Source organism: Sarcophilus harrisii, chromosome 6 (assembly GCF_902635505.1).
Source record: "Sarcophilus harrisii chromosome 6, mSarHar1.11, whole genome shotgun sequence".
NCBI lineage: Eukaryota > Metazoa > Chordata > Mammalia > Dasyuromorphia > Dasyuridae > Sarcophilus > Sarcophilus harrisii.
In genome coordinates, this window is record NC_045431.1 from 39,197,146 (window position 1) to 39,223,285 (window position 26,140).

The 26,140-nt window shown below is 35.1% G+C and overlaps 1 protein-coding gene across 2 annotated transcripts in view; it reads right to left on the minus strand.

Annotated features, from left to right (window-relative positions):
- LOC111721368 (cyclic nucleotide-binding domain-containing protein 2-like) overlaps positions 1-26,140 on the minus strand; it is a 107,817-nt gene that overhangs the window by 36,573 nt on the left and 45,104 nt on the right. For both annotated transcript variants that reach the window (XM_031941559.1, XM_031941560.1), the window contains 2 exons: positions 21,581-21,734; positions 20,085-20,168 (listed from right to left, as the gene is read on the minus strand). In XM_031941559.1, the coding sequence (XP_031797419.1) occupies positions 20,085-20,168; positions 21,581-21,734 (238 nt within the window). The remainder of the gene's footprint in view (positions 1-20,084; positions 20,169-21,580; positions 21,735-26,140) is intronic.

Genomic DNA, 26,140 nt, shown 5'->3' on the forward strand with positions numbered 1-26,140 from the left:
CCAGATTTGCTAAGGGGATCAGACAACTAATCAGAAAGAGATTACAGGGGGCCTTTTGCTGGCACTGGGTATAACTGGCACTCATACGGTTCCCAGACAGAGATCCTGGTGCTACTGGTGGATCACAGCAATTCCTGGTAAAAGTTCCCAGACAGAAAGGAGCACTAGTATTTGTTGATGTAAGAGAAGAGAGGATGTGGTCATAATTCCATGAGCAACAAGACTGCTAGCACTTGTGCTTGCAGTAGATCAGGGACCCTGGTCACAGTCCCAGCTCCAAGAAGAACCTAACACTTGTGGGTACAAAAGACAAAAACATAAATTCAGAAGAAAATCATGTCAAAACAACTAAAAGCAAAGCCTCAGATCAAAATGCTAATTGGACACAAGCCCAACAAGAATTCCTGGAAATGTTTAAAAAAAGAAATGAATGGTATAGGAAAAATTGGGAAAATAAATGAAAGTGATTCAAGAAAATTATGAAAAGAAAATTAACAGCTTGGTAAAAAGAGGCACAAAAAATATTGAAGAAATTAACATCAAAAAACAGAATTGGTCTGCTGATAGAAGAGGCACCAAAATTCACTGAGGAAAAGAATTCCTTAAAAAATCAGAATAGGTTATCTAGTCATATGAAAAAATACTCTCAATAACTATTGATTAGTAAAATGCAAATTAAAAAAAACCTCTAAGTACCACTTTGAACCTATCAGAAATGACAAATGCTAGAAGGGATGAGAGAGAAACAAGGTACTAATGAAATGCTAGTGAAGCTGTGAACTGGTCTAACTATCCTAGAGAACAATTTAGAACTAAACCTAAAGGATTATAAAACTATGTATAACCCTTTGACCCAGAAATAACCCTATTAAGTCTTTACCCCCAAAGAGATAAAAAAAAAGTAACAGGACCTATATGTACTTTTTGTGAGGGAAAAATTGGATTTTTTGTATTGGAAATTGAGGGGATGCCCATCATTTGTGGAGTGGCCAAACAAGTTTGACAGATGATTTTGATGGAGCACTATTGCAGTATAAGAAATGACAAGGGGAGGGTGCTTTTATAAAAATACAAGAAGACCTGCATGAAGTAAGCAGTCCAAGGAGATTATGGTACACAGAAACAACAATATTGTAATGAAGATCAACTGTGAAAGACTTAGCTACTCTGATCAATACATGATCAAAGAAAATCCCAAAGGACTCATGCTGGAAAATGTTATCTACCTCTAGAGAAAGAACTGATGAATTCTTGAGTAGAAATGGTATTTTTATTGGCACTATTTGGCTAATGTGGAAATATATTTAGCATGATTTCACATGTGTAATTGATATCACATTGATAACCTACTCAGTGAGTGGAAGAGGAGCAAAACAGAAGGAGAGAATTTGGAACTCAAAAATCTTTTTAAGTTAAAAATAAATAAATAATGTGTGTGTATATATGTGTGTGTCAGAGAGAGAGAGAGGGAGAAAGAGAGAGAGAGAGAGAAACAGAGACAGACAGACAGACAGACAGAGACAGAAAGAGACAGAGAGAGAAAGAAAGAGACAGAAACAGAAAGAGAGAGAGAGAAAGAGAGAGAGAGAGAGAGAGAGAGAGAGAGAGAGAGAGATTTAAAAACCCTTGGGAGTCATTTTTAAAAAGAAAAAATAAATTTAAATACCCAAAGAACTCTAATCATTTTAATAGTCATTTTAAGCTTTCATTAAATTTGTTTTTCATCATAATATTCTTCTATTTGGTATGTTCAATTCCCATTGAACAAAATAAAGAACAAATTAATTTGTTTTTTAAAAATCTTTCATCAAGTTTCAAAGCACTAAGGAAAATAAAAGTGTTTTATTGATTAGATTGAAAGTCTGAAAAGCTTTTAGATGTATTCTCAAGTCAATGAAGGTTCTATGGCTATAGATTGTCAAACAAAGCAAAATAAAAGGGCTGAAAAATAACTCAATGAGAAAAGTTGCTTCTATATAACAAAATTAATAAATGTATGCTCCTGAAAAATAAACATTAGTGCTCATACTGTTAAATTATCATTTAGATTTTATTTTAGTTTAAATTATTTTAAAAATTTTACTAATTAAAATTTTTAATGAATATTACTTATGTTAAAAATAAAATAAATCTTAAATTGATTCTAAGTACTATGTTTAGGTGGTTAAAAATTCCATATTAGGTCATTTAAACTTTTTTTCTTCCTTAATACTCTTAAAATCTATTTCCTCTCATTCTTTAGCACTTTTAGTCATAATCATATAAGGATAATGGACAAAGGAAGTGAAACAGATTTTATTCCCATGTCCACAACTGATTCTTTCTAAAGAGTATATAAGAGACAAAGTCTTTTAAATAATTTTCATGTATATGAGTCTTTCCTCAGCTTCACTTCCATAGACTAATAACTAATATACAGAGCGGTTTAAATCACCACATTTTGGATCTCACAACAATCTACAAAGTACTACAAGAACTATTAGAAAATTTTCTCGCCTACCTCTCTGTACACAGGACTAGAACCAAGGAACAACTATGACTAGTTCCTTTGTGGGCTGCTAAGTGGCGGAATGGGGAATAATTTGCAAAGACTTTGTGTTAGAAATAAATTGCTGATCTGCCTTTCTGAAAAGAGTTACTATGTCAGAAATTCCTGTATCACTGGTTCAAACTAAAACAAAATAAAATACTACATCCCTCCTTGCCCCTCTCCAAAAAAAGAATCCAATAAGATATTTAAAAAGTAAGTGCTGAATGAGTATGTTAACTGACCAATCAACAACTAAATCTATTATGACCCACGCCAGTTCTTAAGGAGCTTATACTTCATTACGAGTTAGAAGTCATATACACAGTGAATATGATACCAGAGAGGCTGAGATGTGATAAGTGGAATATATCTGAGCAGGGAGGGAATCACTTTTAGGTGGGAAGAGAGGGTGAGTGAGTGTTAGGAGGAGAATGATGGAGAAAGTCCTTGAAGGATAGGAATAATTTTTTAAGTGATGCTGGGGTTGAGATCAGGGTTCATTTTAGGTTGCTGGGATGGCATAAAGGCATGGGCATTGGAGAAGGTATAATGTGAACAGAGGAAAATGAACAATTCAATTTAGCTGGAGCCAAATATATGAAGGAATGTAGCATGTGGTGCAACTAGAAATGAAGTCAACCTAAAAGTGCATTAGGATCAAACTCAGGAAACTTTTAAATCAATAAGCATTTATTAAATTGGTGTTTATTTGTCAGGTACTATGATAATAGATTGTCAAAAAGAGGCAAAAGGCAATCCTCACTCTCAAGGATTTTACAATCTAATGGGGAAAGACAACATGAAACAAATATAGGCAAAGCAAGGATAAATGGGAAATTTATGAGTTTGGTCTTGGGGGTTGAGTGCAGAAAGAAAAAAGAAAAGGATATTGTGATCTCCCAATGAAGAAACTGTTTCTTCCAATGTAGATGATCAGCTGTTCTATAAAATATAATCTGAGAGAGGGTCTGGGGACACAGGCTAAATTGACTCGTCTGGGGTCATACAGATATTAGATGTGTCTCTGGATCATATAATAATAGATCATATTTAGTATTGAAAGAAACCTCATAAGCCGTCTAGTCTAATCTTTTCTTTTTATAGATGAGATTGAAAAAAGCTAAATGATTTGCTTGGAGTCACACAAATAATAACTAGGGAGAGGGAAGAGGTAGAATTAGGAGTCCAGGTTTCTCTTATTCAGGTCACAATATGCCATGCTTCTTCTCTGTAATCTCTTATACAAATAATTTCATCTAAAGCATCCCATATTTTTCCTTAAATTTAAGATGAGTCCATTTTTATTCTTTGGAGTCTGATGTTCATCTACTTTGAAATACTCAATAAAAATAGTTATTTTAAAGGGATAGGATAACACACAGGAAGCATCTAGCTCCATGTAAAATTCAGCTTGAAACTCAAAATTTAAACATATGAATATTAGAACAGTGGTTAAGAGGCTAAACTTGCTGGAGGCCTGGGTTGAGATCAAGAGCTAACTCAAGTGGAAATGTAGGTTCAAAGAGTTAGTCTGCTCATGTTGGTTGGTTGCTATTCTTCATTCTTGAAGATGACCAAAATGAGATCACTATGTTAGAGTCAAGTCAACCTTTTGGTTATTGGTTATCTGATCCTAAAGCAGAGCAGCTTTTTTGAAAGTTGGGTTGTGGTAGAAGAGGAAAAGAAGAGATTGTGGATCCAGAGCAAGGGGGCTTGACTTTCTGAAGGAGGAGGAATAGATGCAGCTAAGATTAGAGGGAAAGCTGTTGACTGGGAAAATCTGGGGAGCAAGTTGCTCTGATAAAGGTCTTATTTCTAGTTTATATATGGAAGTGATTCAAAATTTTAAGACCAATATCCATTCCCAGATGATAAATGGTCAAAGCAGAGGAACAAGCAATAGGAGTAATTCAAGCTCTCAATAGCCATGTGAAAAATTCTACAAAATTCTTTAATATTTACAGAAATAAAAATTAAAGCAACTCTGAGATTCCACTTTTCACTTCCCAGCCTGATAAAGTTAGCAAAAAATGAAAATAACAGATATTAAGGACATGCTGAAAAACAGACACATTACTATTATATTGGAAGAATTATGAATTAGTTGATATTGAATATTTTGGAAAGCATTTTGGAAATATGCCTTAAAACTACTATATTGTATAGGTCCATTGAGTTCAGCAATACCACTATTAGGCCTATACCCCAAAAGATCAAAGAAACAAGAAAAGGACCCATATATGCAAAAATATTAGTAGCAATTCTTTTTGTAATGACAGGAAACTAAGAAGGTAGGGGATTGGCTGAACAAATTATTTTGTATAAATGTAATGGAACATCATTGTCCCATAAGAAATATCGAGAGGAATGGTGTCAGAGAAACTTGACCAGATGTGTATAAACTGATGTATAGTGAAGTGAGCAGAACCAGGAATACAAGTTGTACAATAATAGAAAGACAAATAATTTGGGAAGAGTTAAATTAAGAATTCTAAGCAATGGATTAACCAACTACAATTCCAAGAGACTGACTATTCTCGGAGACCAATGATGAAGAACATAGCACTTCTCTTGACAGATAGGTGATGGATTAATATACAGAATATGACCTACGTTTTACATAGACAGCACGGGAATTTGTTTTAATTATACAAATTCTTTGAATGAAGGGTAGAGAGAAAGAAAATAAATTCTTAACTGAAAAAAATATTTAATTTTTAAAATTAGCTCTTTACTTCTTGTTCTAGTATTTAAGAGCTTCCACATCTGGCTCCAGCCTCTGTTTCCATCTTTATCTGTATCTACTTCACTTTAGCTGTCTGTATTTCAGCCAAATCATACCATTCACTGCCTGCTAGGTTCTTTTTCTACCCAATTCTGACCCCATGACTTTGTCCATGCTGTTGCCCAACTCTTAAATGAACTTTCATCTCTGCTTCTTTCCTTCAAGGCTCAAGTCAAATACCTTTCCTGATTCTTCCAAATGAAAAAGATTCTCTTCCTCCCCAAATTCCTCTTTGTTCAGTCTTCCCCTTTCCACTTCCACGTCTACTTTTGCTCACAGTTATCTACATGAACACTTTAACCCATGGCCACTTTTCATTGTTGAGTTGTTTCAGTGGTACCCAACTTTTTGTGAGCCTATTTGGGATTTCCTTTACAAAGGTACTGGAGCAGTTTGCCATTTCCTTCTCCAGCTTATTTCATAGGTGAGGAACTGAGGCAAACAGAGTTAAGGGACTTGCCGAACACTACTCAGCTAATAAGTGTCTGGGGTTGGATTTGGACTCATGGAGATGAGTCTTCTGCTTCCCAGTCCAGTTCTATCTACTGAGTCATCTAACTCCCCTGCCACTATCAGACTATAAGAACCTAGTGGGAAGGGAGTTGATTCCATCTCTGAATCTGAAGCTCCCAGTATAATGCCTTGTATGCAAACATCTGAATAAATGGTCAAAGCAGAGGAACAAGCATTTGGAGAAATCTAAGCTCTCAATAGCCATATGAAAAATTCTACAAAATTCTTTAATATTTACAGAAATAAAAATTAAAGCAACTCTTAAATATAAAAGCAGAAGTATGTGTTCCATAAGTATTTAAACAAATCCTACTTCTTTTAAGCACCCCCCCCCCAAAAAAAAGAATGATTCCATGTGCAAAGAGCCCTTGATGAACTTCTAAAAGAAGCACTTGCACATTCTTGTATAAGGGTTGGGGGCAAAGGGGGAAATGACCCAGAGACTTGCTAACATCCACAACATGACTTTTATTAGCCTTGAAACATGCTTTCAGCAAGACTAAGTCTTTAATTGAAAGAATGTGCCACAGTAGCTATTAGAAGAAGCATAAATAATGAAAGCTGGTGCCTGGAAAATGGCAAGCTGACTCGGCCTCTTGTAACATCATTCATTAAATTCATCTGCAAAAGCTAGAAGTTATTAAAAATGCATGGAAAATTCCTTTTTAAGTATTAACACACTGCTACTTTAAATGTTCATTCTGCCTAAGGTGACGGTGGACTGAGATTCTTTTTTGAAGGTATCTTTTGCCCTCATGCCCTCAGCACGCTGCTGCCTGGATCTCGGGAGACTAAACAAATTGCTATCTTAAAAATTCATTATAGGGGTTGTTCTTTTTCCAAGGTATAAAATGCACTCACCATAATATTTGCTTTTCTGAATCCCCAAAGATTTCCATCTTAAAGGTTCAGTGTACTTGATGTCATCATCTCTTGTTCATTATTGATATGGTAGATAGTTTAAAAAGAAGTCACACCCCAAAGCTCTAAAACAGTGGATTGAGGTGATAACAAGCACATTAATTTCCCTAAAATAAGCTCATATAACATTGAGTCTATATATGTTAATGTTTTCTTAGTTGTCTTTTTCAAAATTAATGAGATTCATTATTTTTTCCATGCCTTTGGTATATTCTGCTCCTTCAGATAGCTTGTAGATCAGTCCCTTTTAGATGATAAAACACCTGTAACAGTAGGATACTAGTAACTATAGACCTATATAATTATGCTTAAATTTAAAAAATCAATTTATGAGAATCAGCAGGTTAACACTTTAATGAAGGTACTGGTAGGAAAAAAGCAAACTTTCCCAAGGGTTATTCAACAAAATACTACATCTTTACAATTTGACGGTTTACTAAATGATCTAGAGATTGGGATTCCATCGTACTTTTCTTTTGATTATAATCATGCATTTGATTCATGCCTTATAGGCTTTTATATTAAGGTGTAAAACCATTCAACATTCCTTGGAAAATGCAATAATGGAAATAACATCGTACTCAATGACTCTCTGATAATAAACATCAGGGCAGGCATAAAACAGAACCAGGTATTCCCCATCGTGATGGAGTAAATCCAGTGCAGAGTCTAGGTCTGGTAGGATTCCCCATGGATGTCACAAACGCTCTAGTTTGTAAATCAAACTTCAAGACATTTCAAAAAAGACCTAGAAAAGAGCTGCAAACATTCAAAGAGTTTGGTTTATGGATCTATATGGAAAAGACCAAGTGAACAAAAATTGAAGAATGTCCATAGCTCAAACTTCAACATGCATCTGAATGGAAACTCAGTAGAGCTTGCCCAGTCTGGAACAGAAAGCACAGATGGACAATTAGCTTGGCCCAGAGTTATAAAGAACAACATCATTCTGGACTGCTTTGGGGAAATGGTAAAGCTTTTCCACTAATCTCAAGCTTCTATGAAAATAAAGGCTCATATTTTAAATAAAAATATTTTACCCATATTGCTATATGGCCGTGAGATCTGAAATACCACTTCCTTGGAGTTATTAAAGATGTGTGTCCCCTAGGGAATAATGGAAATTAATCATGGAAAAGTAAATAATGAGTTTGAGCAGTCTAAAAAATAGGAGGCAAGGATATAATAAAGAAATTGAATAAGAGATTATAAAATTGAATAAGAGAATATAGACTGGTTACATGGCCAGACTGAGGTAATCAATTAGAGGGCTTCACTGCAACTGAGTGGACCCCCAGAGTGAACTTTTACAGGAAGATGTGTAAGAGTTATACCAATTGAGCAAGCATGGATGAGTTATAGTCTCCTTTGCTGAGAGAACTCCAGGATTAATGGAATCACAGATCCATTGGAATATCTGAGTTGTAGAGAAGCAGCAAAGTATGGTGGATAGGACACAGATTTAGAGGGAGGATCACCATCATTTGATCTTGCATCAGACACTTATTAGATGTACGACTGAGCAAGTGTGCCTCAGTTTCTTTGTATGTAAAATGAGAATATTGGAGTCGGTGACCTCTGAGATCCCTTCCAACTCGTGAATAAATGATTCTATAATGACAAGTAAAACTGTTTCAGAAAAACCTGGAGAAATTACATGAACTGCTGCAAAACGAAATGAGCAGAACCAGGAGAATGTTGCACACAGTAACAGCAATGTTGTCCGATGAAAAACTGTGGATGACTTAGCTATTCTCAGCAATACAATGATCCAAGGTAATAGCAAAGGAATAAAGGTGAATAAATTTCCAGAGAAAGAACTGATATTGTCTGAATGAAGACTGAAGCATTCTATGTTTCATATTCTTTCTTTCATTCTTTTTTAAAAATTCAAGTCTTCTTGTACAAAACGACTAATATGAAAATATTTTATTTGATTGCACACATATAACCTACTTCTGATTACTTACTTTCGTGGGGAGAGGGAAAGGAAGAGGGGGAGAATAAATCTGAATTTAGACCTCAAAACTGAAAAAAAAGTGTTTAAAAATTATTTTAATATGAAATTGGGGGAAAATAAAATATCATATTTAAAAATAAGTGATTTCATGATCTGTCATACTATAACAATGACTAGAATCATAACAATTGGAACAAAGTCAATGTCAATGCTCTGTATTTCTAGGAAGGAAATAGTCTATGTAACTACTTTGCATAGGACTTTAGTGAACTTGCTAACTCGGGTAGTGATGATATATTTCCTGTTAGAGCCCTCCTAAAGAATTCTAGTTACTGAATAAAAGAAATAAAATTCTAGACATAGGTCATTGATCTAAAATTTCAAAGTATGGAGCACAGAGAGGAGCAATATTTATGTATAGAATTAACCTAAGGAGAAGGAAAAATTCTGGGAGGGGAATCAAGAGTTCCTACTTCTCTTCCTCCTTCCAAAATACTTATCTCAAATGACTGGACGATCTGAAATCCTTTTGACAGATAACAAAGCTGTTCATTCCCCATTTAAAAATAAACTTGAAATACAAATATCTCCAGGGAGAAATAGAATATTGACTGGCCTTAACTCTCAGGTATAAATGTCCAGTGTCATGTCAAATCTATTCTTAACAGCAAGTTCTGTCTTAGGACAGGGAGAGGATTAAAAAAATAGAACACTGAAGAATGAAGAGAATCAAATGGCTTAGGAAAGTGATCTTGGGTACATGATTTTCTACTTCAAATTCTTCCTGGAGTCTGGTCCCGCTTCACTTAGCAAGATGAATGGGGGTGAGAGAAGATGGTTACAAATGGTAGTGCCATAGGAATCAAAGAGTAAGATGCTGGTGGTGATTTCAAGGTGTAACTCGGGACTGATTGATCAGTGGTCTCTTGGTAAATGAAATCCTTCCTTCTTCCCCACCATTCTCACAAATCCAGGATTTGTGATGGAAATTACAATATATAAGGAGAAGGTAACAGAGACAATGAGATATAAAAATTCACCAGATTTAATTTTTAAAAGGTGTGTCCTTTTCAAACCTTGTTTGGTTAATTAACATGTGAAGGATCAAGCAAGCTGGCTGCAGATTGGCAAAGGCAATGGATTTATGCTTGAATTTATGCTTGATTGAGAATAGTTTCTATGAAAGATTAAAAGTAGAGGAATCAAGTTGTAGAGTCAGACCAAAATGTGTCTGATAAAATATAGTAATAGAGAAATTCCACTTCCTAATCCAACAGCAAGTGCCTTTTTTCCCCTGAGGCAATTAGGGTTAAGTGACTTGCCCAGGGTCACACAGCCAGGAAGTGTTAAGTGTCTTAGACCAGATTTGACTTCAAGGCTGGTGCTCTATCCACTACACCACCTAAGTGCCCTAGCAATAGTGTCTTACAGCACAGTCAAATGGTCAAAATCCAGGGAAACAGAATTCAGCTGTGGAATTAATCAGAAAGAAGAGTAGAATTGGTGAGAGGAGTTAAGTTAGTGATATCTAAAAAGTAAAAATTTAATTGTCTAATGCCTAATTTTCTCAAGAATGGGAAAAAAATTGGTGAGGCAAACTAGAACTAATAATTAAAATAGAATTATCTAGTGAATTTTTTGCCTGTGTTAAAGAGAACTAGAAAAATCCCTCTTTCCGGATAGGTGAAGAAAGAACAACAAATTGATTTTAAAACTAAGGGGATGTGTATGATGATTTAATACTATCACTACACTTAGAGGGGTAAGTACTGGTAGATTATATGAATCAATAATTAATCTTTAGGTTTGAGCTTTTAGCTTTAAAGTTGCTGGTGCAGTGTGGTAAGTTTTTCCATGTCTTAAAAAGTGATTTGACCAAAATCACATGGATAGTAAGTACCACAAATGGGAATACCACACCCTGACTCCTTTCTGAGTGTTTTTTTCCAGTGTACTGTAGTTGGGCTAAGTGAGGGTTTCTTAATCTTATTTTATATCATGAATCAATCTGATGAAACCCATGGACTCCTTCTAAGAGTAATGTTTTTAATATAAAATAAAATATGTAAAATTACAAAGGAAACCAAATTTATTGAAAAAACTTTTAAATATATTAAAAAAATAAGATTGTGAACCCCACATTAAGAATCCCTACAGGAAATAAAAGGCTCTTCTTAGCTCTAATATCACATGATTGTACAAATCCCATCATACCAGTAATACAACTTTGCCCATCCCATGACTTTCCAGGGGGTCCTTTGATTAAAGGCCAACCACATCATACTTACGTCCAAATTTGACACTATCCTGTGCCAACATTTGCCAGAATTTCCATTCCATTGAAATGACTACGATCATAACACATTTCTTTTGTTTCAACCAGAAGGAGAAAAGATAAAATGAATTATAAGGGTTGATAACTATGGTAAAGGAGAAAGAGGAAGGTTTGGAAAGGGGGAAGAGAGAATGAGACACAGAAAATGAACATGAATGTATATAATCCATAGAGCAAAGACTGTTGGTCATATTCTCATTTCTTCAGCCATACTTGTATATCCAGACAGTTACCACAGTTTGGCAGCAGCCAACCAGTGTGTCATAGAAAACAGACGTAAATGTCAATCTGCAATTTAAATGTATAGGGGTTACTCAGCTCTGCCCTAGAAAGTCATTCTATCTTCTTTCAATCAACTAATCAACAAGCATTGATTAAGTCACCATGCTAGGTGATAGGGATGCTAGCAAAAAAAAAAAAAATACTTTCAAAAACACTTTTATTTTTTTCTTGTGAAATCAGGTTTCTAGTGTTTCCTAAGTTGGAGTCAGAAAAAAAATATTGTTACGATGAACAGAATGCTCTCAGAACAAGTTAGAAAGACTTCCATGAGCTGATGCAGAAAGACATATACTGTATCCAAAATAAAAGCAATATTATAAGGTGATCAGCTCTGAATGACATAACTATTCTCAGCATTACAGTGATCTAAACCAACTCTGAAAGATTTATGATGGAAAATGCTATCCATCTCCAAAGAATATATATATTAAAACATACTTTTTAAACTGTTATTTTCTTGAGGTTTTTTTTGGCCCATGTTTTCTTTTAAATCATGACAATTATGAAAATATTTTGCCTGACTACACATATATAAGTTATAGCAAATTGATTGCATTCTCAATAAGGAGGGTTAGGGAAGGAGGAAGGGAGAGAATCTGGAACTCAAAGTTTTTAAAACAACAGTTAAAAGTCATTTCTACATATAACTGGGGGAAAATAAATACTAAATTAAGAAAAAATATTCTTGATAGAGCTAAGTGACAATAATATTTATGCTTAGTATTAGGACAGGTAATGGCTAACATCAAGGTAGATGAGGTAGATTTTATTTTAGCTCTTGCTCACCACACTCGTATGTGATTAAGCACATTAATGTACAGATGCATTCCTTCCAAAAATCAAACAAGAAGTCATTGAACGCTTCCATGTGCACTAAGCTAGAACTGCAGGAAAGAGAGACTGGACTGGGAGGGACGTGTGAAAAATGCTACATAAAACCGAGTTATCATCATTATTGTTAATTACAATCATACGTACATTAGGTCTTTGCTGTCATATTTATGCTATTCTAATGCAGACTGACAACATAGGACTTATAATCTAGTCAGATAAATAAAATATAAAGTCCTGACAAGTCCAATAGTAAGAGAACAGCAACATATGTGATGTCATAATGTAGCACGGAACTAATTGATTGCCAATCAGTGGGATAGATCAGTTCAGAAGGTGAGTGTGGTAGAAAGAGTGTATTTATGCAGATCAGGCTAATCATTTTAGAGAGCAAAGGATTTTTTTGATTCCTTACTAACTTAGACAGAAAAGGCGAGCCCAGGGCATGTTTGATTCCCCTTGCCTCTTCTGCCTTCCTAGCAATGTTTTCCTCATTATTTGTTGTGTTAACAACAAGGAGCTAAGGATTGCTATAATAATAATAGTTAACAATTATATAGCACTTGGGCAGCTAGGTGGCGCCACAATGCACAAAGTACAGAGCACAGATGAAAGACTCATCGTCCGGAGTTCAAATTTGACTTCAGACACTTACTGGCTATGTGATATTGGGCAAGTCACATAACCCTGTTTGCCTCTGTTCCTCATCTGTTAAATGAGCTGGAGAAGGAAATGGCAAACCACTCCATTCTCTCTGCCAAGAAAGCCCCAAGTGGGGTCAAGAAGACTCAAGTTACGACTGAAAAATGATTCAACAACAAAATTATATCCATTAGCATGAGCTAGGCAAAGAGCTAAGCACTTCATACTGGTCATCTCATTTGCTCCTCACAATAATCCTGGAAGGTAGATGCTGTTATTATCCTCAATTTACACTATACCACTTAGCTATATTAATTGTATATTCTTTTAAAGTATGTTCTTTTAATTCCTAACTAGGAAAATTATCTTTAATTTAATTTAAATAAAACCATAAATTTCATTAAAATTTAAATTTAATTTAATTTAAATTTAATAAAATAAAATTAATTTTAATTAAATTAAATTAATTTAAATGGATGGCCTACAAGCATTTTTTGCTGTTTAAAATCTTGGAACTTAATGGTTGGATTAAATTTGGTTGAAACTTACCCTAAAGTGAAACACCTGTAGGTTTCATGATTTATCTGGGATGTATAGGATTTAGCCAGATGGAAAGGACAATTATGTTGTGACATTATCTATTGCATTTTGCTTCACTATGAAAGCAGGACTTTCAAAGCACCCTTTGCCAGAACTGAGAATGTAGGCTGGACCCAACCTTGTACACAACCATAGGATGGCATGATCCCATTGGAAAAGGAAAGTTCTAGTGTGTGAGGAAATGCAAGCGACTTGAACCATATCCATTAGGGGCAACATATTATTTGGTATTTTTCAGGCAAGAGGCTAAAAGTACCTTACATAATAATGACATTACTTTAACTGATGAATTATTCTACTGAAGAAATAACAATACCATTTCCTATGATGCTGTAATTTCATTCATGAATATGATAAAATATTCTAGTAAAAGAAACTGATATACATAAAGAAAATAAAATATTAACAATAAAAATACCATAAAAAAATTCCAGATGCAAAAATATGGGCCAGGAGATCTGTTATTTTGTTTGGAAAATATATTCAATGTGCCTGTAAATTGCTGCTTAAAACCCACTAGAGGATTTCAATGACAGAAGCAAGTAGTCACACTCTTTAGAGAGCTATATTTACAATACCTATAGTTCATATACTTCCATTAGAATGCAATTATCTTGCCTGGGAAAAAATAAAGGTCAGTAGGTTAATGGAGCTCACCTTCCCTTTTTTATACCATCAATAATAAATCAAATATAATATTTAAAAAGAAAACCACATCCTGCACATGATTGTATTTATAATGCTTTTTCATAGGATATATGATAATATGGTGCTTACAATGCCCACAATTATTGCAGTCAATCAGACTCCTGGAGCACTGTTTCAGTTTTAAAAAAAAAAAAAAAGAAGAAGAAGAAGAAGAGGCAACATTAGCCTATTAAGTTGACATACATCAGTGTTAAAACATTCAAGAAATTTCCCATGACGTTTTTCAAACCAAATTACCCAATAATTTCTCTGAATAGGGGAGGAAAGTCACAGAATGATATACCTTAAGAAATAAACATCATTCTCATGATTTTTATCTGATAAATGTTGACAAGATGTCTGCAAAAAACTATTTAAAGATATATGTCTATATCTATCTATCTAATTCTATCTATCTAGATACACACATCAGATAGATGATATTTAGAAGCATAGAAAGAAGAAAAAATGAATAAAGGAAGGAAGATGGACATATAGATAGATGGATAAATACAAACCTTTACTTCAGAATGGCTGACAAAATGTCTTTTCTTGTCTATTTTCTAACATATAATTGTGACTACATCAAGTATAAGTACCTCTCGATAAGCTTCCATAGCCAGTATAGATAGATAGATAGATATGTATATAGAGAGATATAGATGTAGATATATAGATATGTAGACACAGTCGTCCTGCCAGCTCAGGCACTGGCTAGGACTGCCAGCTCAAAAGAGACTAAGTGATGCTTTCACTTCAGTCTTCCCAAGGGATCAACTAAGCAATAGCTCTAGGACCTGGCACATCAAGATTTATAAGTCTCAAGTAGGAATGCATGGCCTAAATAGCTTGGGAAAGCCATTTATCTTGAGTTAATGAAAAAAGGCAGCTTAGATTACTTACTGTTCTGTCACCCTTAATCTAAGGCTTGCAGTCTCCTGAGATTTAGCTGACAAACATTTTTGAAATAAAAAGGAGATTATAGTATTCTCTTTAAAACTAATACAAAAATTTTCGTGCATCTGTAATCTTCTTCAGTAATCCAGAAAATCTATGGTTTCATCAGGATGGGTACTCAATGGAGACTGCAACTCCTCCACACCTTAGATGGCAGTTCTTAAGCTGGGATCCATTAATTTTTTTGAAATTTGGCAAAAGTAGATCAATGTCTTGCTTTCTTGTGTAATACTATTTTATTTTACATAATTAAAACATTCTTCTGAAGAAGGGTCTACATCGGACTCCAAAAAGCATCCATGGCACAAAAAAGCTAAGAGCCCCTGATTAAATGGATGTCTTTCTAAGTGGCTGTAACCGGCCCTAGCGGCCTCGCTCTGAACTCGGCTGCACCAGTGGCCAAGGAAGACCGTCGGACAAATGTGCGGCGGGTCAGCGCTCTGAGGCATCCCAACAGGGCAAGATGCGCCAGCGCCCGAACTTGACTAATGCAGCCTTAAGGACTGCAGAGTCACAGTTGCCCCCCAACAATTAGTTGACTGACTGGGACTTAAACGGGGGCACTTATCATCACTTCTTAAAAGCAAGGAAAAACTTTGCCCGTAGCCTAAGTGCGCACTGCTGACTGCCCCATGGAGTAGAATCCAATGTTTTCTTCCTCAGAATGAACAATTTCAACATAATGAGGGTAGTATAAGAGGGCAGCGAGGCGGCACCATAGTGCGCAGAAAGGAAAACTCCTCTTCCTGAGTTCAAATCTGACCCCAGACACTTACTAGCTGTGTGATCCTGGGCAAGTCACCTGTTTACCTCAATTTTCTCATCTGGAAAATGAATCGGAGAACAAAATGAAGAACCACTGGTATCTTTGCCAAGAAAACCTCATGAACCTGGTCCATGAACAATAACGTAACAGTTACTAATTGGCTAATAGGTCACCTTCATCCAGCATCAATGGTGACATATTATTGGAGGTAATGAAGAACATAAAAATGAATGAACATAAAAATTCTTGCTATAAATAAACCCGAAGACAGGTTGCAGTTAAATTAGAAAGATGGGGAGGAACAGCAGCAAAGGAGTTCTCATTGAAAAAGGGGATAAAGGAATTGAAACTAATTTCCTCATGTACTTAAAGGTGATAAAAAATATTTTGGGGTATACTTAATTTTAGGAACTCACAATGAATATAACCAACCATAAATTAGTGCAGGTTTGGTACTAACATCCTTTATAGAGGATGAAGAATAGAGAAATTCTATGAGGAATAACAAGATCATTCAAAAGAAATCAATATATATCTTGCTATTTTAGTGCCTTTAGTGTGAAAGTGGGCACAAGAAAACTGGTGAAAATTACATTGGAAAATATGGTTTGGAATCAAGAAAGGAAGGAAGCCAAAGATTTTAAAAATGGTTTGGAAAACAAAAATGTTAACAACATACTTTCTTCAGGAAGAGAATCAGAAAGTTCTGGACAGAATGAATACTGAATGATGCTAAAATATATCTCTAACAGGCAGGAAACAACTATAGATAGGCATAAATGTCCTGGTTAAATAAATATCAGATTAGTATAAATAAATAATAATAACTGACATACAGTGCTTTAAATTTTGCAAAGTGCTTTACATTTATTATTTCATTTCTGCCTCACAACAACCTTAAGAGCTAAGTCCTACAGGTATTATATTATTATTCTTATTTTATAGATCAAGAAACTGAGGTAAAGAGAGACTATGTGACTTGCCTCCAATCTCACAGTTAGCAAGTGTCAGAAGCAGGATTTGAAAATCCATATTTCCTCTTAAAGTCTGTAATGTTTAAAATTATAGTAGTATCAATCTGACCTTTTAAAATAAGCTGTTGTCTATAAAAAGTGGGAAATGGACAAAAGTAAAGATATTTTATTTTAAAAGTAATGAAAAATATTTTTTTAGCAATGAAGATTTATTTTAAACACAGGTTTATAGCACTTACTCAATTTCAAAATATCATGGAAAATGATGGAAAATTATGACGATTGTTTTCTCAGAAAAATGATTTTTAAAAAAGATTAAACTTACAGCATCAGGCCCAAATATAGCTATGTTGGAGATAGAAAGACAGAGACAGAAAAATAAGAGACATAGGGGGAGAGGAGAAGAGAGAAGGTGATAATCCATGCAATATTTGGCAAATCTTAAAGCACTGGATAAATGTCTGCTCTTATGTTTATAAAATCAAAGTTAATTACATAAAGATGATAGCTGGGAAGTAAGGTGAACCAGTTATGTACTAAGAATGAGAGAAAATATATGGACAACCCAAAAAATGCTGATATCCCCAAGATATGAAAAGAAGCAGAAAAAAAGGCATCGAGAACATTGGATGGATGCTTGATGATACATTTATGGAATGATATGGGTCAGATTGTGCAGAATCTGGAAAGACATAATAAAATTTATAATCTGCTGCAGGGATACCAAAAATAAATTTGTATGTTCATCTAAATAGCTAATAAAATATTGGTGAGCAGTCTACAGAAATAACCTATTGAGATTGTTGGATATTTGATGAAAAAAACAATTGACGTGTCTTAACATTTGTGAGTGGAACATATAAAGAAAATGATAGTGAAAGGCTAAATCTGATTCAAATCCTGATATTAAGCTTACTTTTTGGTGTAATGAAAGTTGGAACAGGTCACACAGTTGTAAATTAAGTAGAAGTTTCTTAAGAAAATTGCCATGCTGGCATGAAATTTGCTGGAGAGAGGCTAAGAAAAAGCAACTCTAATATTGCTGGAATCCAGATGGATAGGTTGAAGTGTCTTTTCAGGCATAAAAGGAAACATTGTGGTAAACAGATTGATGGCCTGGTGCATTCAGCTGATGATTTATGGGAAGTCATGATTTATGGGTAGATCTGGCCATCGTGAAGACTTTGAGGGGCCAAATTGAATAATATTCTGGGATGAATAATTAGAATTAGGATAAGGAACTGAACAGTACTCTTGTGAATTGGGGGACAGGACTCGCCTGAGAACATACTAATCTCTTGACTTAAGGGGAACAGCACCATCATCTGATTGACCACAGATTTGGCTATTAAATGCATAGGGTCAGCTCAATCCTCCACAGCCACAGTCCAGATAAGCAATCCTGGGAATGAAGATTTGACAATTTCTTTTGCAGGACTGAAGACCTGGGGGCAAACTTGGCGTTGTCAAATGATTCAACAAATGAAACCCATATGATTTTACTAATGAAAACATTAAAGACACAATCCAACTTGCTGCTGCACCCAAAAGATCATATTAACCAATTAAAGTTGATATCCAAGGATGATTATTATGATATCTTTCCATAGTCTTAGTTTTCCAGTCAATATATACAAAAACTCTGTCAAAGTTCTAACACTATCACTGTCTTCCAGGAAGCCTTTAGTCTTTCCATTTCCTCTTTCTGTTGTCAAATTACCTTGTACTTATCTGCGCACATTTTGTATTTTCTAGCAGACTGTAAGATCTTCAAGAGCTGTATTAGCACAATGCCTTGCATCTATAGTAAATACCTAATAAATTTTGAGCTAAATTGAATCTGTCTACATTAATCCTTAGCTTTATATACCTGAAAACTTATCAAAATTAGCACTATCATAACTGCTACCATTTTGAATAGGCTGATAACCACGAGGTGGGGTGGGGGAAGGGGAGAGACAGACAGACAAACAGAGACAGAGAGAGACAGAGAGAGAGACACAGAAAGAGACAGAGAGACAGAGACCGAGAGAGAGACAGAGACAGAGAGACTGAGACAGAGAGAGAGATGCGCCTCAACAAATTTTAAAATAAATTTCCCTTTTCTTGAATTTGTTCCAAAATCCCTTACTCTGTTACTGCCCACCAACAATTACTTTCATCTGGGAGCAGACAAAACCCAGTAACTAAGACAATGTTTTGTATATTTAAAGTTTAGCTTAATTCAACTGAATTTAAGCTGACATATTCATTAAGCATTTTACTCCATGCAAGGGACTGTGCAAACACTGAGAATACAAAACGAAAATAGTCCCTGCCCTCAACGAGGTTGCAATCTTGAGAGAGGGGGAATGTGGAGAGGACTAATGTGGACAGATTCCATTTAACTCAACATTTATTAGCCATTTGCTGTAGATGCAAGACACTGTGCTAGCACAGCACTTGAGGATCTTGCAGTGTGCTAGAGAACACAAAATGAATACAAATAAGTAAATGCAAGGAAACGACAACAGAAAGAGGAAATGGAAAGACTGCTTCTGGGAATCTAGTATTATGTCTGAGCACAATCTTAAAGGATATTAAAGGTTTTGAAATAGATGATGAGAAAATTTGCTCAGACTTACTGTGAATGAGGGATATAGGAGATGGAGAGTTTGAGAAACACCTAGTTGTGATATGAATGTATCAAAATCAGCTAGCAGGTATACTTTTAAAATCTCATATACTTTGATTCATCAGTAATTTGAAAAATTATTTCAAAATACTTTTCAAAATGTTTTCTGCCATTTTGCTTCTTTTTTTATTAGAACTTGGCCAAATGCTTTATTCTTAAATTACTATTTGTATCCCATCAGGAGTGCATGGTAATTCTGATGACAAGCTATGGTGTTAAGAGTTTAAGAAGGAGAATGCTGTCCTTACTTGGGATACCTTCCACTCCACAGGATACAAGAAGTAATAGTGAGCTGGAGCAATGAAGAGTCATCCTATATATGCTATCTTTATACCCCCAGAAAATATTTGAGTGTCACTAATTGGCAAGAGCTCATCAGGATTGGTCATTCAGGTCAGCCAAAAATCAATGGCTTGTTGCTTCACTCTTAAATGACTCCTTATTGATATTATCTAACCCCATCCTCAAGAACTCTGATTGATGAGTAATGACCCTCGTGGGGGATATTTTAATTAAGGTTTGTTCTCCATTTGACTTCCTACAATTTGTAATTTAAAGAGTAAATGGACAGTATTTTTTTAAATATATATATATATTTATAAACTTCAATTTTCTCACTGTACTTACCTTCTTACTTATCATGAGAAGTTCTGCATCTGATTTGCATACAATTGTAGTAGGTCGGTGGGTGTTAGTCAATAGACAAGTTTCCTAAAAAAAAAAAAAAGCACCACACATTCTTTTAGAACCTGTTTTCCAGTAATAATTTTACTTTTACAATGGAAGCTTTGAACCTTGATTTTCTCATCTACAAAATAAAAGAATTGGCATAGATGGTCTCTTAGGTTTTACCTAGCTCTAAAATCCTATGATTCTATTGGACATAGAACTTTTAAAATCACTCTCATTGGGAGAACTAATTTTAAAGTAATTTTAATAGAATTATGAAGTTAAATAATTGATGAAGCAAGAGATTTATGTCACTGGCCTAGTTTCCTTTGCCAATCAATCAAATGTGCTGATTAGCATTAATCTATTTTATAGAAAGAGAAGTATTAATTTTTAGGAATCTTTAGACTGGAGTATGCTTTCACAATTCATAGGCTCCATTATCTTAGTGATGTGAGTATACATTTAAACAATGCAATCCACCATGCTTTTTCATCCTGTTTACTTGTTCATGTTTTCCTATAAATCTCTGAGGTCTTTAAATATCCTATGGATTTAAAAATCAGAGCAGCCAGAAACATAACTAACAATTCCAGAGTCTGGGGTAAGTAAGCACCAAAAAATAACCTAGGGCAAACATTACAGAGCACATCATGGGGGAAGCAATTTTCAGAGGCAGATTCATTTGAAGAGGGTGGGAGTAGACCTAGGACCCAGTTGTATTTGGAGTATGGTTGAAAAAACTGTAATATATAAAATATTTTTGTGCTGTAAGAAATGAGGAAAAAAATTATTTCAAAGACATTGTGTGAACTGATGCAGAGTGAAATGAGTAAAACCAGAACAATTGTATTATAACATTATTATAAAAATAAACAATCTTAAAAGACTCAAAAACTCTGATCAATTAAATAATCAATAAAAAGAATGCAACCCATTTCATGACAGAGATATGTTGACCAAGAAATTAATTTTTAAACCTAGCCAATATAATAATGTTTTGCTTACTATGCTTATATAACACAGGAGTTCTCTATTTCTTAATGTTTTTTCATTGAGTGGGAGGGGAGGTTTTGGAAGAGAAAAAATGAATGCTTGATAATTTAAAAAGTAAAATCAGGCAACTGATGATAAAAAAGATAATTAAATGCACTTTATTCTGACATCCTCCCCTAAAATTTTAGAGCTCTTTTAGTTGCTCTTTAACATCATTTCAATTTCTAGCCTTCTCAGTAGGTGAAAGAGGGGCTAAAAGGAGAGAGAATTTGGAACTCAAATTTTTAAAAAATATATGAAAAATAAATAATAAAATTTAAAAATAAAAAGCATTTCAGTTTTAAAGTTTTCCAGTATTTGGAAAAATATGCCACAATTCTCCTTATTAATCATTTCAATATAAGCACAAAAACATTCTTAAAATTAATTAAATTTAAAATTTTTTGGTATATATTTACCCCTACAAAATCTCCTTCTTCAAATTCACTTAAAATTTCTGACTTGGAATTTTCAGCTGTTAAACTTGATATAGCTGCTAATTTTCCAGAAAGTACTAAGTAGCATTCCATTGGCCAGTGTCCTTTCTTTATAATTACACTTTTAGCTTCATACCTGTCCCCCAAAAGAAGAAAAACATCAAAGTGAATCCCATCGTAAAATCACAAATTTCAAGTTAGAATGCAAAAGCTATTATTATTCAATCCAAAAAGCATTTTTTAAAATCCTTTCTATGTATGAGGTACCATGCTAGGTATTGATGATACAGAGACAAAAATGAAAAACATTTCCTTCCTTGAAGAGTTTACACGGAGGACAGTAGTAGTAGCCATCATCTTGTGCAAGATGATGAATTGGGGGTGGGGGGGAGGGCAGATCTATTAGGAAGGAGCTATGTAGAATCAACAAATAGATCTAGAGATAATGAGATATTCCAATCCCTGGATCTGCCAATCCTAGAGCTCATGTCACATATGACATGCTTACACAACAGGCACAGGAGAAGGAAGATACAGAAACTGAGCCACAAGCACGCTATTGAACAGAGACAGCAGATAGAATTAGAAGCTGGTTGTAAACCATAGGTTCATAGGTTTATCGATATAAAAGGTCCTATTTGACAGATGAGAAACTCAGACCCAGAGAAATTTGCCCAATGTCAAAGAGATAGCAAGTGGCAGAATCATTTTTACAGATGATGCTCAAAATTATATTGTGAAAATCTTTTTCCTACTTTTAACCTGGCAAATAAAATGACTGTACCTCAGTAAGCTCCTTGACAGATCTTTTTGACAGTTCTAAATCATTATCAATGGGGATTCTCTCGAGATGCAACTCTTAATAATTATCTTGCCTATCAGATTTGTGGAAATAAAGCTGCAAATACCTCCTCAAGAGTGGTCTTGATTGGTCACAATCAAGTAAAATCAAGCTAATCAAAAGATGCTTCTTTGGCTGCCATGGTTGATGGCAAAGGGAAGTGTTCAATAAAAACTACAGCTGGTAAGCAGCTTCTATGCCTTCCATTACTAGGGGTTGGGAAAGAAATCCCAGAATTTGCATTAAATAAATATAAATAGAAGGTATTATACAAGATAAACTGGATAGATCAAAGAATGCCTTATCTTAAATAATATGACTACAAATTAGTACACGTTTATTAAGAGCCTACTATGTGCCAGACACCAAAAATGAAAAGACAAAATAAAAACAGCTCCTGCCCTCAAGTAGTTTATCAAGGTACAGTCATTCTCTTTGCCAATGTAAGATGAAAGAAACCTTTACAATGTTACTTTCACTATCTTTTGTGGGAATGGACCACAAAGACCACAGGATCAAAATGTGATGATTCTGGAATTTTCATCATCTATATTAATAGACAGCAATTTTCAAGACAATCATGGGAATACTTAGTCTTAAATATCATCTAACTCATTCTTATCATCAAAACAATATTGATTAATTAGTTCTTCTAATTCAGAATAATATCCCACGATCATGGTTGCAGATTGTCTGTCTGCAATAGGGAAAGGGTATAGACTCTGCTTTCAAAATATGAGAATGAAGTACAGGCCTGAGTGGCAGGAGGAGGAGATGCTAAAAAAGCAGGGAAGAGAGTATGATTTTTGTTATTTTTTTTTAAGATCAGTCACAGAATGATCAGAACTTCATCAACATGGTAGACCCTTGTCACTGTGGAACAACTTTAGTTCAAGAAGCACTTCACTATCAAGTAAACAAATTTAAAAATTATAAAAATACTTAGAAATTCAGAGGAAATGATATCCTTTGGTTGTTTTAACCAACAAATACCCTTTTTGAGTGTAGGTGTTCCTCCTTCAGCAGTTTCCAAAGGTCAGAGGAGACTTATGTTGCTTCCTTCTTCCTGCCTTGGCTACTTGACTACCTAATGGACAAGCTACTTTCTCTGGGCCTCCTTATCTGTATAGTGTGAGGATTTAACTAGAAGATCTGATTTCCTCTGGGTCTAAATCTTATGATCCTCTGAACTATTTTGTGGCTGATGAATCATTATGAAGAATAGCCAAAGATCAACTTTGGATGGCTCTGCAGGGGATGCTTCTAATGGTTTTGATGTCATCAAATAAAGCTAAGATGAAGCTTTCAGAGTTGATCAATATGGCAATGATTTGTGGGTCATGTGCATTAAGGACCTTATTAGATTGTCCCCCTCCCATGACTTAATCATAATGTCAAGACCACAGCTTTCAGCTTCTTCGCACCTCACACAGAATGATTCACAATAAAAAAAGGGGGCTAAGACACAAAATAGCATGTGCAACATTTTCTAGTTTTTGTTTTAAGTTTTCCTAAAAGTCTGGATAGAGAAATTTGAGATGAACCTTCAGAAATGCCTTCATTACAATTCCTCAAATTGATTCCTGTTATTGAATATACAGAAGTACATATACAGAGTAGATAAAGCACTGGGCCTGGAGTCAGGAATATCTGAATTTAAATTCGGTCTATGAAATTTACTAGCTGGGTGACCCTGAACAAGTCACTTCTGTTTGTCTCAATTTTTCAACTATAAAATGGGGATAATAAGTGCCCACTCCCAGAACTGGTAAGGATCAATGAGACAAGATCTGTAAAACACTTAGCACCATGGCCCTTACATAGTGTCCTTCTTCATCTCCTTCCCCCTTCTCTTAATTACTGCCCCACAATCATAGGACCACTGGACAGTACTTTCTAGAGCTGCACCTATATGGTATTCTTTTATCACAACTTCATTGCTCCATTGCTTTTTTTTTCTATTACTGTTACCTATCTGTGAGCTTATGAATCCTTGAAATGAATTATGAAATCCACTGAGAAATCTGCTGGCAAGTCTCTGTAGCTGAGTTCTGTTAATTCTATGAGTGCCTTGGAAGTGTTTTCCTAGTAGTATAAAGCAGTCTTTCCTAAAAGACTTTTGTGCTGCTCTATAGCACTGAAATCCAAACAAAGGTTTTCTATCATTCAGATCTCAGTCCTTCTGGAAAGATCATTAGATAATCACTGTTGTTTTAATGATATGAAATATGGCAATGATCCTTGTGGGAAAATATGACAGCTGACTGTATTGAATATTTATCCTCCACAGAGGAACAGAACAATTTTCAGTGTGCACCTGCAACTGTTTATTGGAATGGTTGGGTTACTATGGTATCCTAAAATTTCTTGGGGTTTTTTTCTGTCTATATTAAAACCCTGGGACTTTACTGTCATGTGAATAATTAAGATCATCTGGAACCAGACAACTGTGACAGTTTCTGGGCTTCGTTTTGATGGCTATGGGATAGCATATTCCCATAAGATGGCCCATTTTGCATGATCTCTTTGACAGCCCTATATCAGAAACCAGAACAGTGATGTAACTAAGCTTGTATGTCTGATTTGATCTATATGTATTGTAAACTCTGCATTTCCTGACCCTCACTGAACCTATTGGCAAGACTTCTCTGTCTGGATGCTATGGACAATTTTATTGACCTATAGGTCATTATCAGATCTATACTCAAAATCTTTGGAGCAGGTGGGACTCTGCAGGGTCCGTGCTCCCTTCCACAGCTTCGAAGAACTCAGGATTGCCTGCACACAGCTGGAAACCTACTTCATTCAACACACTAAAATGCAGTTGGGATGAAGGTTTATAGGATGAACCAAAAAATCTTTGCTTTATTCAGACACAAGAATAGAAGGTTATAATGTGTCTAAAAATAAGTCTCCTGGGGCAGCTAGGTGGCACAATGGATAGAGTACTAGCCCTGAGGTCAGGAGGACCTGAGTTCAAATCTGATCTCAGACACTTAATACTTCCTGGCTGTGTGACCCTGGGCAAGTCACTTAACCCCAATTGCCTCAGCAAAAAAAAAAAATTAATTTAAATTTAAAAAGTTTCCTTCTCTCTCTAAAAGAAGAGGGGAGCCAAAATTTCATTTAAGTGAGAGGTAAGCAAGTATGCAGAATATGAGCCTGAGCAAGGCGGGGAATAGAATCCTTCATGGCTTTCAATCACTTCTTCCTCCTCGTTTCCTCTTTCCCCTAGACACATTGTAATACAATACAATACAATACTTTGCTATAATGGCCATATTGGAAATAATGTCCAGTTTATAGCATAGCAACTTTCTTCTACTGGAACTCTAATTGGAATAGTCACATTAACTCCTTTGATAGCCCTCTTTCATTCAATCACCTCAAACTTTGCAATTTCTCCTCACCTAAACCATGTAGATATTTCCATGGATTATTTGTCTTGATGGCTGTCCTGTATACATCATTCTTTACTTTGACTTTGACTAATGAGACTATATACAGAACCATTTAACAGTGCCAAGGACTTCAGTGGGGGAGCTTTCATGTCTAAATCTTCAGTACTGTGACTGCTAAGGAGTGGGGAGTGTCCCCACTGGGATGCTTCCTTGGACAATGGCTGGTAGACAAGGCTGGTAGCCTGGGGCTCCTTGGGGGTATGTTCCTAGGAATACTCCTGCTTCACCTCAGCCGGTGGT